Source organism: Hesperophylax consimilis, chromosome 23, assembly GCF_061612785.1.
Source record: "Hesperophylax consimilis isolate HC1 chromosome 23, BYU_Hcon_1.0, whole genome shotgun sequence".
NCBI classification, from domain to species: Eukaryota; Metazoa; Arthropoda; class Insecta; order Trichoptera; family Limnephilidae; genus Hesperophylax; species Hesperophylax consimilis.
Window position 1 is genome coordinate 14,342,940 of NC_142858.1, and position 19,345 is coordinate 14,362,284.

Here is a 19,345-nt window from a genome sequence, read left to right on the forward strand (position 1 = left end):
ATAGAATAATTTAATCATTGTTTACGCGTGTAATGTAAATTTCATAGTGCTAACGTGCTTTAAGTGTCTCAAATTATGCCAATAGATAATGGGCAATCGAGATAATTATTGTTGATCTGAAGTGATATCGCGACATCTGGCTACAACCAACATTTCACAACATTCTACGTATAATATATATTTATGACTCATATTTCTGAGTGTTATATGAGGAACAATCTATAAATCTATTTGCATAAAGTAAAACACAATGACTTTTTATGTTATAACATAGTTTCACAGTATCTTTGCAATTACATAATATGTAACTGTTTTTTACAAAATCGTATGCTACGAGACAAGAGCATTAAAAACGCATTTAGGTTTTGTAGACCACCATAGAACTCTGGTGGTTAATCTCTTCAAGTGAATGTTATAGAAAAAAAATTTAAGTGTTTTTCAAATAGTGAAGAATGGTTTTTCCCTCTTTCCATTTCTCCCCTTTGTTTAGATTCTGTTGACGGCTTTAATTAAATTATCTTATGTGTCCATGTTTGCCGGTTTTTACGATCTTCTAGATTCTAGATGAAGCGAGACCTATTTGTATTCTGCAAGTACTTACGAGTTCAATTGATGGATTTTGTTACTGTCCGCAGGGTGACCACTATTGAAGAACTGTCTGGAATGCCAATTATGTTCCTGCTGAGATATCTGGGAGTGTCCCCGCCCGCTGGAAGGATTGACACCGCAGCCATTGCTAATATCACCCCGTCGAACGATCGTATCAACAAGGTTGTGTACATTTACAGATACAAAGTACTTAAACATACAATAATTGCGATTTGCCCCGTGTTTGCAAAGGCTTACACCATTAACTTTATCATTTTCCAGATAATTATGGCAGAGATTCTGTGATAAGTAACGGAAACAGTGAAAAATTATGGTTCTAGAGCTTTGAGCTAGTTTCTGAATATTGTATTTGCTTTATCTTGTCATCGACAAATTGTACAATGTGTTGTTATGATTGGCTCGTGATGCTTAAACATATTTTTCATTGTCTAGTATTAGCTCATAGTGTGATCATGTTTATTTTCAATAGTGGATCTTACGTTTAACTCTAAATCTAGAATCCATATTGCAGTGAATTGCGTTAGCTGAAACTGTAATAACACATTACAAAATCATATTTAAATGGTAAGATCACTAAACAATCAGTGCATTGTAAAAGTTGTAATACTGTATTATTAATAGTGAGTTTTTTGCAGCCGTGGTTTAGGAAAGTGTTAGGGATGCCCCCGAGCAAGTCGAGCGGCGAGAAGAACATAGAAGGAGGGGAGTTGCAGACCATGTTGCAGGTCAATAGTGAAAAGACGGACTCCAAGAAAGTGGGAGAAGTCTGCCTTCTTACGGAAAGTCCCTTCAGAATTCTAAGGGTAAGTTCGTTTGTTCTACTTGCGTGCTGCTATGAAGGCATACTATTCAAAATGGAATTTTATTGTTCGTATTGTCACAAAAATAACAATGATCTCAGAACAAATAAAGCTGACCGTGCTTTTTTGTGTTACTACCTGCTGGGTTTTGAATATTAAACATACATTATAATAATTCTTTGTTATAAAATCAATACTAGGTAGAGTTTAGAAAATAGGCCCATTGTCATTTTTGCTCGCATTTTAAAAACATACATTTGTACTTATCATCAGATATTTCTTGTCTAGAAAACGATATAAAGTTTTCCTACATTTCTAACGCGCCAAATTATGCAGGAAAAACTATTTTTTTAATTATTTCGTGAGAGTATTTAAAATTCAATGGTGTGGCAAAAAATTACATATTATCGAACATAGTGCAAAAAAAATCAATCATTTGGTTTTTAGTACACATTCATCAAGAGTCAATAAAATTTACTTAAGTTTGAGTTGTCGATCACATTAATTATACAAACATAAGTTTTTATTTGTTTTTCCGAAAGAAAAAAATATTACGTCAAAAAATGTTTTAAAACCTTTTAATGCATTATGCGTTTTCAAATACTTACATACGAACCTATATGATAATCAAACCCACGTACCTACATAAAACTAAAAAAACTAATTTCGGTTGCATGTCTGTAACTCTGTTGCAATGATATCTAGAACTCGTATTTTCGTTGAATGTAAGTTTCTAGGTGGTAACTATTTATTGGAAATATATCTACATCCAATTTACAATACCTTCACTTTTTGAATCATTGTTCTTGTCTAAATTCAGCTCTAGAGATAATAAAGTCATTACCACATACTATGATGACTTTGCGAAAGGTAGGCTACTCTCACTAAATTAATTGAGCATGAACAAAAAAATTATATATATTTTTTAAATTAATACAATTTACAAATTACTTTTTTTATGTTTTTCCAAACTCCCATACTAGGCTCGTGCCCGTATTATGGTAGTTTTACATGATTTTAATTATAACGTAAAAACAAGGAAAATAATAGTTTGTAGATAAATAATAAAACGTAATAAAAAAATATATGTTTAAAGAAAAAAAATAAAACACAATACACACATAAATTAAACTTAATGAAAAAAATGTGTTTTAATGAAAATAGAAATAAAAATAACAGTATTAAATCATGTCAAAATACATGTGAAATTATCCCAATTATTTTATATATGACGATAATTTTAACGCGTGTTCGTACTGTGTATGATTTGAAAAATAAAGAATGAAAGATGTGTATTCATGATTACACATCTGCCCTGATGATGGACACTGCAATGCTTTCCGAAAAAGTGGCTAAAGAAGGAGGTAGCGCAACACGGCATCATACCCCAAAAACTAATCATTATAATACTTTTGGCCGTGAAAATCTCAAATCATACCCCTTACTAACCTTTTTTATTATTTTTTCCGAATTTATGTCCGGGTTAAATCTTCCCCACAGGGTAAAACTAAACCCTTCCACACACTTCTCCACAAATGATCATCTAGTCAATCCACATTGTGCAAGTGCATTATATAAGCATAATAAATACAAAAACAACACGTCAAATCACCAGAGATCAAATGGAAAAATAATTCACCGACTCCAGATATTTTCATATCAGAGGTTTCGGCTCGGTAGAACTTCTAATTGGACCTATAAATACTACTGATCCCTCAATATAAATATTTAAAAAATCTTTCGTAATCCTACATGTATTTAAAATGACTGATTTTTGCATTGTTATGTATAAATTCTTTGACAGATCTAATACGCCTAAATATTGAATGAGAGAGCTATGTATAATGCCAGTAGCCGAAATAACAAATGGTTATATTTTTATAGTCTGAGAATGCCAAATTCTTTTAATTTCATTTCCTAAATCTGTGTATATTCTTATTTTTTTTTATTTAAAAAAATATATAATAAAAATAATAATAATAAATAATATTCTAACCTAGGCCATTACTTTACTATTATATGGTAATTTACAACATATTTTTAATTAAATGTAATATTATTATTTTTCATTGCACCCAATTTCCTTGTGCTTGTAATATGAATTGTGTCACTTCAGCCAAGTATATTATTTTGAGTATATGCATGTACTTGTTTAATTTCTAATTTATAATTACAATTACAATCATTATCATTATTTTCTATATAACACTGATATCCTCCTGTTTATATGTGAAATTACGATTTGGCGTATGAAAAACAAATAAACTATTCCAATTTCTCATAATTGTTACTATGGCTCTTATAGCTACACTGAAATAAGTCGATTAAAATAAAACAAATTAAAAAGTGAACTGTCAACATCTACTTCACTCCTTTACCAACTTTAATCAAACATTTACTATACCCTTAACACTGACTAGCTAATCTTACAAATTAATGCCTTAAACTATACTATTTTTTTGTATTTATCTATTCCCACATAAGTATTAATAAGATTTATTTAAATACGGTGTTTTCGGAACCATTGAAAAATCGCTATGTGATAGCTTTGAGTGTACGACGAATTCGTGTTCGACATTGGTTTTAGCGTCCCAGAGGAGTTAAGAAAACAGCCAAATTTAATTATAAAATTCATCTAATGAAATTGAAATAATTGAACTTGTTTCTACAAGGCCAAACTGAATGAGTTTTCCCTCAAGTGTCGTTTGAAAATGTGTTTTTTTTGGACTACATGTCATTAGAAAAGCCGGATAAATGTTAACAAGGTATTTGTTTAATTAAAAAAAAACAAGTAACAGAAACTTTACGATATTTGTAATTTATTTTCTTTGTCATCACGCGAAGTGTTCGGAATAATAAAAAGTGTTTCAAATTTCATCGGATTATTTCAACGTTCACTTCTAATCCATCAAAGTATTGTTTTCTGTTCAAACATTGAATTTTTGGGTCAATTTATAAAGATAAGTATCTTCACATAATGTAAATTAGCAAAATAAGGAAAAATTAGCAATCCATCAAGCGAAAATAAAATATGATATCCACGGCAAAAACGTTGTATTAATAATTTCAATATCGATTTGGCAACAGTAGGAACATACCCTAAATTATAATATCAGATTACCATTTTAGATTGATTAGGTTTTCAGCAAAAGTAACATTTATTTTATTGCCAATAAAATCATTATCTTGAAGTTGCAAGTAGTTAGTGGAGAACTGTGGTCGCCATTGAAACTTATCAAACCTGTTAACCTGAAATAATGTTGCAGAGGGTAGGGGGTAAAACCATGTAAGAAATCATTACAAATGCGGAAATCAGAAAGGATTGCAAGGGCCGCGTTAGCGTAATGAATAAGACGTTTAATTGTTGGAACGGATTGACGTTAAGGGATGGAACAAGAGATCAGGGACGTCTCAAAAAGACATAACATTAATAATTTAATCAAATGCTCCAGCAAAAATAATAGTTGGATAATTTATATAGCGCCATTTTTGTAATAAATCACCTCAAGGGCGCAGAGAGACATAATCAGAACTATCTGAGAATCGCACATAATATTGTTTTTTTTTAAATACAAATGTAAATTTACCGTTCTAAAATTGTTTAAAACATTTGTAGAGATATATACAAATCACTTAGACTCGGAAACAATTACTGCTGCAAGCAGTGGATGTCAACAGCTTCAAGCAGTTCGTGTATTTCTAATCTTGGGTATACTTCTGGAAGATAAAGTTGTTAGGTATAATTGTGACAATGACTTGGTGTCTCAGGCAGCAGAGAGCGGCAACGTGGACGAGTTCCGCTCGCTGTACTCCGCGGAGCCAGAGCGGTTGGCCGTGCGCGATGGGCGCGGACGCGGCTCTGCGCATCTGGCCGCTGCTCGCGACCGTCCCGGCATCCTGCGCTTCATCCACTCGGCCGGCGGAGGTGAGTCACTGGCTCCTGTGGGGAGATAAATAATTACATCTCTAAAACTGTGTTTCTTTTATGACAAATTCTATTTTCAAAATTTCAAATCTGCGTGTCCATTGCACTAATCTACTTTTCCTGGTCCAATTTCATTATTAGGAACAAACATTTAAAAGTTTAATTTCTCCAGACCCATTCCAATATTTAATTAATCCAGTTAACTTGTCTTGTTCCACTGGTTCCACATTTACCACTCCACTAATCCAATTCCAATAACTATATTCTACTAGTCCAATTTCAAAAACCTTACTCTTCCATCACAATTCCACTAGTCCAGTTTCACGGCTAGTGTTGGGTAATTATATCAACCGCGAATGCGATTTTTTTTTTTTTTTTTCTTTGTTGACAAGTCTATCGCAATATAATGTTTTTTACAATTCTGGTACGTACGAAATAATATGTTAAATTACTAAATTACATAGACGTGAATTTCACACTGACGAATTTATGTTAATCACACTTAAATAAAAATAACAATTTAATTTAATTAAAACTGAAATTTAAACCATATTAAAAAAAACTGGTTTTTTAAAGTGTGCAATTCAAGTTGGTGTAATAATCTGTTCTCTCTAAGCTGCGCCGGCCTAGTTTTTTAAACCGTTGGGATGAACCCACCTGCTGAGTGAGGGCGATAGTGCGTTGCCGATTCATATGTCGCTTGGTGTGACACTAAAATCATTTTGTTGCTTTAAACATACCCAATAAATTAAATTTCTGGTGAATTGTATAATTATGGCGATTTTCTGCTGTTTTTAAATGTATAAAGCGACTAAATCCTTCTAAACTTGCGCGTTTCCTGCAAATGTGGAGCGAAGGGAGTACATTTTAGTGCAGGATGGCTTTTAATTTAGGAGTATTATTTCTTGTTCTGTTATTGAATTTTCTAGATCTAAACATCCAGGATAATGCCGGCAACACCCCGCTGCATGTCGCCGTTGACCACGATGCATTAGAAGTCATCAATTACTTACTGCAAGTGTAAGTACAAATTATTTAAAATATCGTTATATATATATATATATATATTTATCCCCTCTCGTACTATGTTGATCTCGCGCGACGGTACGCCAGGTATATGTTGATCCGTTTGCATTTGTTGATCCACCCCGGATATGTTGATCCATTACCCAAGCTGGCATACATATGTAAATCCCTACAGATCAACTTGTGTCATCGAGATTTAGCTGTAAGCCACGCCCATTTTTCGGTCGCATATACATTTTACACGATTTATTTTGTTGATCTATATATTTCAGACAAACTTGACCGCTTGTATGTGTTGTAACTTGTAACCGCCAATTTCGCGCGCGTTGTGGTACTTTTTAGATTCCGTTAGAACATCCATATTCTATGAAAATGACTCTGTACTTAGAGAGGATAGACTGCCTCACGCGTATTTATATTGAAATGGAACTTTCGCAAACGTCAAATCCATGCTTAAAAAACCTTTTGAACTTGATTAAACAAAAATGTAACTTTAATGCATCATTTACTACGTTTCGTGACTTAGCAGGGGTGCCCGGGTTCATGGGGTGAGATTTGTCTAAGTCATTTTATAAGAGAAATTTTGAACATTGATTGAATCAAATTTTATTTTAATGTATCTTTTACCATCTCTCCCGACGTAAGTTTCTTGTAATGATTAAGTTGAAACAAAGCGTAATATCCATAATATGTGCCTATTAAAATTGCGGCGATTAGATTGGTGAGAATTTAATCTTTCAAATTTTAAATTGAAATTGCTGAAAAATTAATTCCAATTTGTTTTTTACTAAACATGGCTAAAGTCATTTCAAGCACCGATTCCAACCAACGATGTTTTAGTATATGTTCGTCAATCAACAGGAGCCATAATGTCTGTACATCAGAGCCCTCGAGAACTATTACAATTATGTGTACCGCCGCCCCGGGAACCATTTATTAGATAACCAATACCCCTACCATTAGTCACCGCCAAAGATTTAGCGAGAAAGTTGTTTATTTTTTGTATTTTTTTACATCGTCTCCACACAGGAGGCCCTAAGGAAAATCGTAACCCTCAAGGCCTATGTCATCTTTGTGAATGCTGTGTTGGGGGTATTTTGAAAGAAAGGAATGAGAGTGAGTTCTGGGAAGGAAATAGGTATGATGGGTGGGTAGTAATCTGGGGGTCAGTGTGTTCGAGTGATAAACATAAGAATCCAAGTCTCCTACTGCGTTGCAAGGCGATGCGTTGAAAGAGGATTAATCGATCCGGCCCACCACGCATTTGGTAGGCAAGCGCATCCGCCGCCAAGAACCGAACAAACCTCACCCCATAAACCCGGGCACTCCTGCTAAGTCACCAAACATATCAAACTACTTGAGGTGGCTCTCGACTAGCAATCCGAAGGTCGCGGGTTCAAATAAATTTTACTAAAATTAATTTGCACTATTTTACAATTAGTGTTTGGTTATATCTGAATAGCTAGGTACTCTCCCACCTTCCTCCTCGTCATCTCCTTTGAGGTCTCCTTTGAGGATGCCATAGTCTCACTGGCTCCAGACGGGAGCGGTTAGGACTGTATGACTCTGGTGCGGTATTCACACAAGTTTTTATTTGTAAAAAATGAAAAAAAGAAATATTGACAATATTATAATCAGATATCATATTTCCTACAAAAAGCTACAGCTTGCTTCGAGAAATTGAATAAAGTATTTTTAGCACAAACATGGCAGAAGATGAACTAACACGTGCAGTTTATAGTAATACCAACTAAAAGATAAGATAAAACACTTCAATATATTTTATTTAAATTTTGATAATTCCTTCATGCCTCATATTAGTGTTTCATAAAAAAATACAAATCATATCACACCACATCTTAACTAAAAAGCCGATATGTTTTTATACACAAAAAAGGGTTATTTGGATATTCTCTGTATGAAAACTAATTTCATACAGAGAATTTCATATATTTAATTGTTTTGTCTTTGATAATCAACGGCTATGGAATTCTACGTCTTGCCACCGCGTTTCCTGATACTATTGATTACTAAACACGGCGAAATATTTCAAAATGAGTTATTAACGATTCCAGAATGTACTTTATTCATAATTGTTTTAAAAATTTATCTGTTTCTTTAGACATTTTTTTTTATAAAGTGCCTATAAACTTCGTTTTATTACTTATCCACTGGAGCGATTTCTGCCATATTTTGCCAATATTGTGCAATATCTTAGTTTTACCTCTAGGTACACAATAGAGTGGGTACTTATGGAATCTAGAAATATGGGATTATTGATTAAATCTAGGTGGATTCGTTAGCTTTAAACCGCATTTAGTAGTTTATATGGTTTCTGTGTTAATGTTTTTGGGGGATGATTATACCGGTACAATTGACCCCGTATTACAACTAAACTCCAGTTTCTGTGAGTACAGCTCCCAAGTTTTATAAGCTCAAGTGCATGTCCGTCCGTAACACTTAGTCAATGTACTTATTTGTTCGTTGTCCTCTCTTTTCTAATATGAAGTTGCTATTTTAATTTAAAGGAATATATATATACACATTGTTTGGGAATTACATGACAAAATTGATTTAATATAATAGTAATTGTAACCACCTTGTAGCTGTTTTTTTAGTTCAGCTGATTTCCGGTCATATTGTTTTATAATATTAAATATGAGATGATTTTAAAAGAATCATCTTTAGAGCTATTCGAAACATTCGCAAAAATCAAATCAGTAAATAGCAGGGGTACACTGTTGCGTTTGCTCAGCTACTACGTGGCGGGCCGGATCGAAAGAGACTGGTTGAGGGATACCTTTTGGCCATAAAAATCTAAAATGGCGGCAAAAGGAAATTATTCCATATTCAAATTCGGCGGTATGATTTTTTTATGTGACACCTCTCACTAGAGCGCCCCTATCTTTACACGTTAAATACAGAGAAACTATGTCGCCAACCGGTTGGGCAGCGTTATGAGGCGGGTTAAGGTACGGGCTGTAGGAATGAATTTATTAATGCTGGTCTTAAATAGGCGCGAATTATATGGAGGAGGAAAAACAGATGCTGATAGCTCGTTCCACATGCGAGCCGCCTTACGGTAAAACGAGTCGGAGAAACGACCCGTTCATATATGTATAGATAACATCAACTTAACTGTGAACGTGTATTCCGCTCGGATCGTCGAGTATCAAGCACGTGCACGGTGCAACGGGGATCAATGCTGCTAGCTCCTTTTAACAGGCTCTAATAAAATATCTGTAGAATAGACACAGCATACGCACATTTCGTCATACATGATTTTACTGCACATATGCCTCAGGGATTTCATTTCTACAGTATTCTGTCTACTTTCAGCCTTCTTCTGCCAATTCCATGCCTCATTTCCATATATTAGGGTAGGTACCAGCACTACATTGTGGACTGCTAGCTTCGCTTCTTTGGACAGTTTTTAGTTAGCTCCATCCGCGTCCAATCATCCATTAATTACCCATTATAATCAAGAACCCGGCCTCCCCTACTAAGTCACGAAGCGTAATCAGGAGAGATGGTAAAAGATACAGGTTCAAAATTTCCTACATAACATTATTCCTTTTGCCGCCATTTCGGATTTTTATGGTCGGAAGGTATCCCTCAACCAGTTTATTTCGATCCGGCCCGCCACGCAGTAGATGGGCAAACGCATCCGCCGCCAGGACCTAGACAAACCTCACCCTATGAACCCGTGTACCCCTGATTTGTTTTTGCGAAATTTTCGTTTCAATCTAAATACGCATACATTTCTTATAAACAATTCAAGCAACACACGTCATTTTGATTTGAAAGGGTACCATCTCACAGTCATTTCATGCGATATTCGACTCTAGAGACTAATACTTTGAGTTCAATATCACAAAAGATAAAGGAATCACATAAAACCTTGTGATGAACAGTCCACCGATTGCCCCCTTGATTGGTTCATTTAGTAAAAGCATATATAGGGACACAGATCAACTTTGTCTAATAACTTCTTACCTGGATCAACATACTACGGGAATAGATCAATATATATGAGATCAACAAAATCTTTTGAACTTGATTAAACAAAAATGTAACTTTAATGCATCATTTATTACGTTTCGTGACTTAGCAGGGGTGCCCGGTTTCATGGGGTGAGATTTGTCTAAGTCATTTTATAAGAGAAATTTCTAACATTGATTGAATAAAATTTTATTTTAATGTATCTTTTACCATCTCTCCCGACGTAAGTTTCTTGTAATGATTAAGTTGAAACAAAGCGTAATATCCATAATATGTGCCTATTAAAATTGCGGCGATTAGATTGGTGAGAATTTAATCTTTCAAATTTTAAATTGAAATTGCTGAAAAATTAATTCCAATTTGTTTTTTACTAAACATGGCTAAAGTCATTTCAAGCACCGATTCCAACCAACGATGTTTTAGTATATGTTCGTCAATCAACAGGAGCCATAATGTCTGTACATCAGAGCCCTCGAGAACTATTACAATTATGTGTACCGCCGCCCCGGGAACCATTTATTAGATAACTAATACCCCTACCATACGTACCTACCTACGTACCTACGCACCTGCGGACTCAGGCCTTAAAGTAATAATACTCTAAGTCTCTGGCCGCCCGCGCCGGCCGGGATATAACGACACCCTGATTAGAATACATTTAATTGTTTTGTCTTTGATATCATAAATATTTTTAATAAATTAAAAACGGCTATGGAATTCCACGTTTTGCCACCGCGATACTATTTATTACTTAACACGGCTAAATATTTCATAACGACTTATTAACGATTCCAGAATGTATTTTATTTATTACTGTTTTAAAAAATTTTCTGTTTCTTTAGACAATTTTTTTTTATAAAGTGCCTATAAACTACATTTTATTACTTATCCACTGGAGCGATTTCTGCCATATTTTAGACCGGTCGGTGGCCGAGTTGACATCGCGTTTGGGTCCCACCCAGGCATAGTGTGTTCAATTCCTGGGCTGGCTAAGTCCCCCATCACAACACAAGCAACATTTTCAGCTGACTGTGGTGGTAGTAGGAGATTTTCAAATATTGCCAGGTTATTCTTAACCCGGGAATGTTTGTCTTTCTTTTCAAAAATTAGTTTATATTGTTTATGTTTTTATGTTTTCGGGGGATACCAGTACAATTGACCCAGTACTATAACTAAACGTCAGTTTTTTTTTTAAAGTTTCTGTGAATACAGCTCCCAAGTCTTGCTCAAGTGCATGTCCGTCCGTAACACTTAGTCAATGTACTTATTTGTTCGTTGTCCTCTCGTTCCTAATGTGAAGTTGCTATTTTAATTTTAATTCATACATGAGATCTCTGAGACGTATGTGTGGTAAAACCATGTTTGATCGTGTGAGGAATGTGGAGATCCGCAAAGAGTGCAAGGCTGATGTAAGCGTAATGAGTAAGATTAAGAAAAGGACGCTTAGATGGTTTGGGCATGTAGAGCGAATGAGCGAAGATAGGAGTGTGTAAAGAGGATATATGATGCAAATGTGAATGGTAGCAGAAGTCGGGGACGCCCGAGGAAGACATGGCACGGTCAAGTGAATCAGATACTCAAGTCGGGCCATGTCAAGAGTCAGAATAATAGAAGAGTATTATGAGACGATGTATGAATGTGAATGAGGCAAGAAGTGTGTGCCAAGACCGAGTTGTTTGGCGGTCCGTCCTCTCTGTCTACCCCTGCGGGGAAACGGCGTGATCGTTAATTAGTTAGTTAGTTAAATATACACGTTGTTTGGGGGAAAGTTTTATCTCATTCATAAAAAAAAAACTTTTTTCCTTCTTTTTTATTGAGATTAAAGCAAACTATGATATAAACATAATTTTATTTTTTTATTTTATTACACTAAATAGTTACGGTTCGTGACTAGACTGATTTTCTTGATGCCAGATAGTGTATTACGTTAAACATAATTGAAATTTTGAAAAATTATTATTCAACTAATTAAAAAACTTCTTTTCCTCGTCGAAGTTATTAAAATTGGACAACTTTGGTTGAATTGGTTCAATTGGCCACATATAGAATTCATTTGGGCCACTGTAAAAAAAACTTCATATAAAATATAATCGAACAAATTGATTAAATATAATTGCATTTGTAACCACCTTGTAGCTGTTTTTTAGTTTATGATTTATTTATTTCAAAGAAAGATGCCGACTTCCGGTCATATTGTTGTATAATATTAAATATGAGATGTTTCTTTTAAGAGCATTTCATTTTACGTACATATGCCTCAGCGATCTCATTTCTACAGTATTCAGTCTACTTTCAGCCTTCTTCTGCCAGTTCCATGCCTCACTTCCATATATTAGGGTAGGTACCAGCACTCCATTGTGGACTGCTAGCTTCGCTTCTTTGGACAGTTTTTTGTTAGCTCCAACCTCGTCCAATCATCCATTAATTACTCATTATAACCAAGAACCCGGCCACCCCTACTAAGTCACGAAGCGTAATCAGGAGAGATGGTAATAGATGCAAGTTCAAAATTTCCCATATAACATTATGCCTTTTGCCGCCATTTTGGATTTTGATGGTCAAAAGGTATCCCTCAACCAGTCTCTTTCGATCCGGCCCGCCACGCAGTAGGTATTTGTTTATGGATTTGATTTTTGCGAAAGTTTCGTTTCAATCTAAATACGCATACATTTCTTATAAACAATTCAAGCAACAAACAGTCGAATGAACACGTCATTTTTATTTGAAACGGTACCATCTCACACTCATTTCATGCGATATTCGACTCTAGAGACTAATACTTTGAGTTCAATATCACAAAAGATTACGGAATCACATAAAACCTTGTGATGAACAGTCCACCGATTGCCCCCTTGATTGGTTCATTTAGTAAAACCATATATAGGGACACAGATCAACTTTGTCTAATAACTTCTTACCTGGATCAACATACTACGGGAATAGATCAATATATATGAGATCAACATAAGTATGCCAATTTGGGTAGATCAACATAAATTATGCATCCGATTTCCATACAAATTTTGAAAATTTTATGAACAGTACATCAAATGGTTTTTCTGGCAAACTGGCAACATTGATAATTATTGTACCACTGTTGTCAATTCATTCAGATGTATTCCATAATTGCCAAGTTATATGGTGTTAAAGGTGGATCAACTTAGTCTAACAACTTCTTACTGGATCAACATACTACGGGAAGAGGTCAATATATACAGGGTGTATCGGCACTAACCCGACAAACTTTAACCAGCTATTCCTTAGCACATTTGGAGTAAAAAATGTTATGTACACTTTGCTGTCCGGTAACATTTTTTTTCTTTTAAAAACAAAAAATAAATAAAATTTCCACACTCCGCTACTGCCCACAGTATAGGGGTAAAATAATTGGCAACGCCGCGCTACTGTCATCTCTTTCACACATATTCTGTCTCAAGTCCCGTGTGGTTCCCGCCACCCCGTCTCGTATCAGTGGTCAGTGCTGTTTTGGGAGTTCGCATGTCATCAAGTTTCTAGTTTCGTTTTTGTTTTGTTATCTAAGTTTTTACTGTTGAAATATGCCCCTCAATTATCCACCTGCCGAGCAAGCAGATATTGTTTTTGTTTATGGATTTTGCAATGGAAATTCACGAGCAGCCGTAAGGGAGTATCGCATGAGGTTTCCTGGAAGACGCGTCCCACACCATGCTACCTTTGTCCAGGTTTGTACCCTATCAATTGTTTATTGAAACTATTTACATTCATTGATAATGCCAAAAAGCGCTTTTGAAATTTAAACTGGGAACATTAAAAACATAACAAGGGGCCACCAACTTTAAAAATGTAAATTGTACTTTAGGTGATTTGTGTTCAGTGGTCACTAAACGGCGTTTTAAAAAGTTAATTAATTTTAATCTCTAATAAATGCATCATTCACTGCAATTGAATTCACTCCCTTTCTCACCATGGGATTATTTAAATTACTTGAATTCAATTTCACCCCTGTGAATCCAAGATATCAACCGTACCTAGTTAAGAAAATTATAATTTAAAACACTTTGTTATACATTTTACTATAAAAAAATGAAATAAATGAAGAGAAAACGTAAGTTTTCTGATATGTGCCTAAAATAAGTGTTCTTTAAAAATAAAATGAGTGAAAAAGCCCGCGATTGTTTATTTGACATTATTACTGAGCTGAATAATAAAAGCAGTTGTTATTTGTTGTTTTGTTTCAGATGTATCAACAATTGCGTGACTGTGGCATCGGACGGATTGAAGGCGCCGGCGGAGGACACAACATCGTTCCTGTGGCAGTTGAGGAGAGAATCCTGAACTTAATTACCGAAGACCCCACGCTGTCCGTGCGTCGGGTCGCTCTGATGATAGGACACAGGGAACACATGGCGGTATGGAGAGTTCTGAAGAAGCACGGGCTCAAACCTTTTCACTATAGGCGCTGCCAAGGCCTCATGGAGAATGACCACTTTTCCAGAGTCGTGTACTGCAGAAGAATGCTGCATAATGTCATAAGAGATGCAGACTTCATGAAAAACATATTGTTTACCGACGAAGCACAGTTCACTAAAACAGGAGTGCTAAATGTGCACAACTTGCACCATTGGGCTGAACAAAACCCCAAGCTTGTTCGGGAGTCGTCGAGCCAGGACAGATTTTCCATCAACATGTGGGCAGGAATCCTGGGAAATCAAATACTCGGTCCAATCGAGTTGCCTCCCAGACTAAATGGACCGATGTATTTGGAGTTCTTACAAGTGCAACTGGGCGAGATTCTGGAAGATGTGAACCTCGAATTACTACGGAGAATGTGGTTCCAGCACGATGGAGCCCCACCACACTATTCGATTGCCGTGCGGAACTACTTGGATGTCGAGTTTCCTGGTCGTTGGATAGGCCGTGGAAGTCCGGCCATTGCTTGGCCACCAAGATCACCCGACCTGACCCCCCTGGATTACTACCTGTGGGGGGCTCTCAAGGAAAAAGTGTATGCTAAGCCAATAGCCTCAAGAGAGCAACTGCTCGAACGAGTGATGGAAGCCGCTGCAGAAATTAAAGCAAATCCTGCAAACTTAAATAATCAAAATATAACAAGACTACACGCTTGCATCGAAAATAATGGTAGTCACTTCGAACAAATGCTCCAATAAAAAAATTAACATAAACTACATGTCCGCATTTTCATTTATTATTTATTGGTAAAATTCTCACAATGTCATTCATTTACACATCAATATTACCTACATATCAATATTTAATAAAATCTGTAGAAGAGTATGCCCGTCGGCATTCAACAAGTTTTTCGACAAGTGTGTCGAAAAGCGTCTTCTCTCTTTCCTACACACTAAATATTAATGGTTAAAAATGAGACGACTGATGCTTGTAAGCGCGCCAATACGTAAAAACAACGAAACTCGAATAAGAATTGCCAGGTGGGTTTTTTAATCGCTTTAATCTGACTTTAAACAATAATTAAACACGTAAAAATTATTTAATATAATATTACAGTACAGTACTTTGAACCTTCGCAATAAATTTATTTGATTTTAAGTTTAGTTTGTAGAACTCCATTTCAATTTAGAGATTTTTTTTATTTTAACAGTCTTATTAAAAAATTTATAAAAACAGTGTGTTTATAAACAAGTTCTGCTAGTTGTAATTATTATTACGCGTGACAGCTGTTTCACCTTCTGACGGCATTATCAAACTTTGGTAAAGCCACTTACAGACGACGTAAGTGATAACTTTCTTTTTTTATTATTCTGGCTTTATTGATTTCCGAGTAAATTGTCGTAAATTATTATTTGCTAATCCCAATATTATTTGCTAATGCTAATAATTAAGTGAAATTTTAAACAATGCAATAATAGGATTATTGCATTGTTAATTTCACTTAATGTCGTTGGTATTTCCAACTGATGACTCAGGGGTTTATTTCCCTGAATAATTAAGTATTTTGGGGTCTAATTATTATGCATTTCATTACATCCGATAATTTAAACAATTTTTATGTTGAATTGGGGTAAGTTTTATGGCTAAGGGAAGGAGTGGAAGGTGAGGAAGTACCTGGATATTCAGATCTGGTCACCAAATACGGCTAGTCATTTCAAGCAACGTTTAAATTCTAAACCTGGATATTCAGATCTGGTCACCAAATACGGCTAGTCATTTCAAGCAACGTTTAAATTCTGAACCTGGATATTCAGATCTGGTCACCAAATACGGCTAGTCATTTCAAGTAACGTTTAAATTCTAAACCTGGATATTCAGATCTGGTCACCAAATACGGCTAGTCATTTCAAGCAACGTTTAAATTCTGAACCTGGATATTCAGATCTGGTCACCAAATACGGCTAGTCATTTCAAGCAACGTTTAAATTCTAAACCTGGATATTCAGATCTGGTCACCAAATACGGCTAGTCATTTCAAGCAACGTTTAAATTCTGAACCTGGATATTCAGATCTGGTCACCAAATACGGCTAGTCATTTCAAGCAACGTTTAAATTCTAAACCTGGATATTCAGATCTGGTCACCAAATACGGCTAGTCATTTCAAGCAACGTTTAAATTCTGAACCTGGATATTCAGATCTGGTCACCAAATACGGCTAGTCATTTCAAGCAACGTTTAAATTCTGAATTAATTAATCAATTACGAAAAAGCGTGGGGTTAAGAATATTTTTTTTAAATTATAGTTGTAATTTATTGTCAATTTTTTAAAAAAATTGCGATATTTTAAATAAAATTTAATAATTATTGTTTAAATAAATTAGCAATCTGGCAGCATTCATTTGCAGGTGGTCAATCCAATGCAGTCATGACGTTTGTGTGAGTGCTTTCCTTTGTCTCAGTGTGTTGCGCAGCAGTTTTATATGAACCGTTTTTTGATTCATCGGGATTGTTTTTAAAACTATACATTCTTTGTACCTTCAAATTAGTGGAAATAAACTTAAGTGTGTCAAGCTGCTCGTTATATTCCGGTAATTCTGGAAGGCTTTTAACATAAGCAATAATATTCATAAATCACATTCCGCGAAGTTGTAAATAACTAAATTTATTAAAAAATATACGTTGTAGGATAGCCTAGCAAGTAACATTTTGACAGAGCACTTACGGTGATTTAAAAAACAACGGCGCTGTTCAAATAATCCAATTATTATTATTGATAAGTACCTAAGTGAGGAAAATTGTTTTTAAAAGTGCTCAGAATTATTGGACTTCGATTATAAATTCAGGAAATCTACTAATTAGTTTCTTAGTTTCAAAATTAGACTATTTAATACGTGAAACGCGTAAGAGGTGAAACCAAAGCATTCCAGAGGTGAAACAATTTAGATACAAAAATAAAACTGATGTGTACAATACAAGAAGACAATCAGTGATTCGCATACGAAAAATGTGAATAATCATTATTGTTAAATAAAATATTTCTTTTCTGGTACTGGATTATGTAATACGGGCTTCGTTCGCAGCAACACGCGAGAGTTGCGATGTTGCTTTCAAATTTTGACAAAGGATAAAACAGTGGTGACATGTGGTGAAAATATGTTTAATTAATTTTTTATTAAAAAAAAACGTTACCGGACAGCAAAGTGCACATAACATTTTTTACTCCAAATGTGCTAAGGAATAGCTGGTTAAAGTTTGTCGGGTTAGTGCCGATACACCCTGTATATATATATATATATATATATATATATATATATATATATATATATATATATATATATATTATATTTATATATATATAAATATAAGACTTGAACTAACTTTATCCATAAGTTTTTTTTTTTTTTTAAACATGACATATTACATATTACAGTGATCTTTGGCTGTCCAACTAGGAGATTACCTGTTTTAGGACAGTCAGAAATAGGCATATTTATTAAAAGCGATTCATGTTTAGTCTAGTGTATTGACTTTTACTTAGTTATTGCACTTTATAAATAATATGAAAAGTTTTCTTGGTTGATATAAGAAGTTGCTAACTTGTATTTTAAATAATATAAACGTAGAGAATAGACTAAAAGAATATTTAAATATGATAATACAAAAATAGCAATATTGTAAAAAATTATTGACATATATTATGAGTTTATAAAATTGAAATTTTACTTTTTATTTAGATGAAATTAATATTTAAAATTTAAAAGAGAGTTGAGAAATTAAAAAATAGAAAAATAAAATTAAAAAATGTAAGAAAGGTTATAAGCAGATTTTAAATTTACAATGGTAAACAAGTTGTGAATGTTTTTCTTGAATAATAGCCCTCTAAATTCTAAATTCTCTGTACCTTAGGTGTATCTACCTTCATAACAATACACTGTATGGCTTTAAATGATACGTTAGAAAATATAACAGAATTAATACTTGCAGCTCTATGTACGAGTTTCGGTTCCTCAAAGTTGGTACCAAATTAAGAGCATTAGGTCTCCTCAGAATCAATCCTTGGTTATGAAATAATATTTTGGGTTTTGTGCGATGAAGCTGTTCCAGGAGACTTGTAATACGACAGGAAATTGCGCCACCCCAACCAACACACAAAGTAATTACCAGATTTCTGCACTTACCAGGTTTGGTGATTCTTTGCTTTGTTGTCCAGCAAGGCCAACACTTGGGAAGAACGTTCGATGAGTCACAAGTCACTCTTTTTAACATTAACTAATGCACATAATCGGCTAGCATGTGCTACGAATATTTAACGGCGTCTTTCTCTCCGGTCTTTAGTCGATGACGGTTGAATTATTATTACTTGCCCACTTTTTCTTAGGTGTGTGCCGTTCCATGTACAAAATCAAGCGCGGAATTCCTGCTATACGGTTGGTGGGAGCAGGATAAAGCTGATAATACCAGAAAAATTACAAACGTCATAACGAAACACACTATTATATTAGAAGTGACAATCATTCTCTTCGTTCCCTCATCACGAACCAGAATTTCGTTATTCACAAAACATTGGTTAAGAAAAAAAGTTGATTTTCTTT

General features: G+C 34.7%; 1 protein-coding gene across 1 annotated transcript in view; it reads left to right on the forward strand.

Moving 5' to 3' along the window:
- The first annotated feature begins 1,266 nt into the window (after positions 1–1,266).
- The window catches only part of TrpA1 (Transient receptor potential cation channel A1), a 39,959-nt gene continuing 21,880 nt past the window's right edge, over positions 1,267–19,345 (forward strand). Inside the window, exons 1-3 of the mRNA XM_089645871.1 lie at positions 1,267–1,412; positions 5,178–5,334; positions 6,264–6,354. Of these exons, the coding sequence (XP_089501997.1) occupies positions 1,269–1,412; positions 5,178–5,334; positions 6,264–6,354 (392 nt within the window). The 5' untranslated portion in view covers positions 1,267–1,268. The remainder of the gene's footprint in view (positions 1,413–5,177; positions 5,335–6,263; positions 6,355–19,345) is intronic.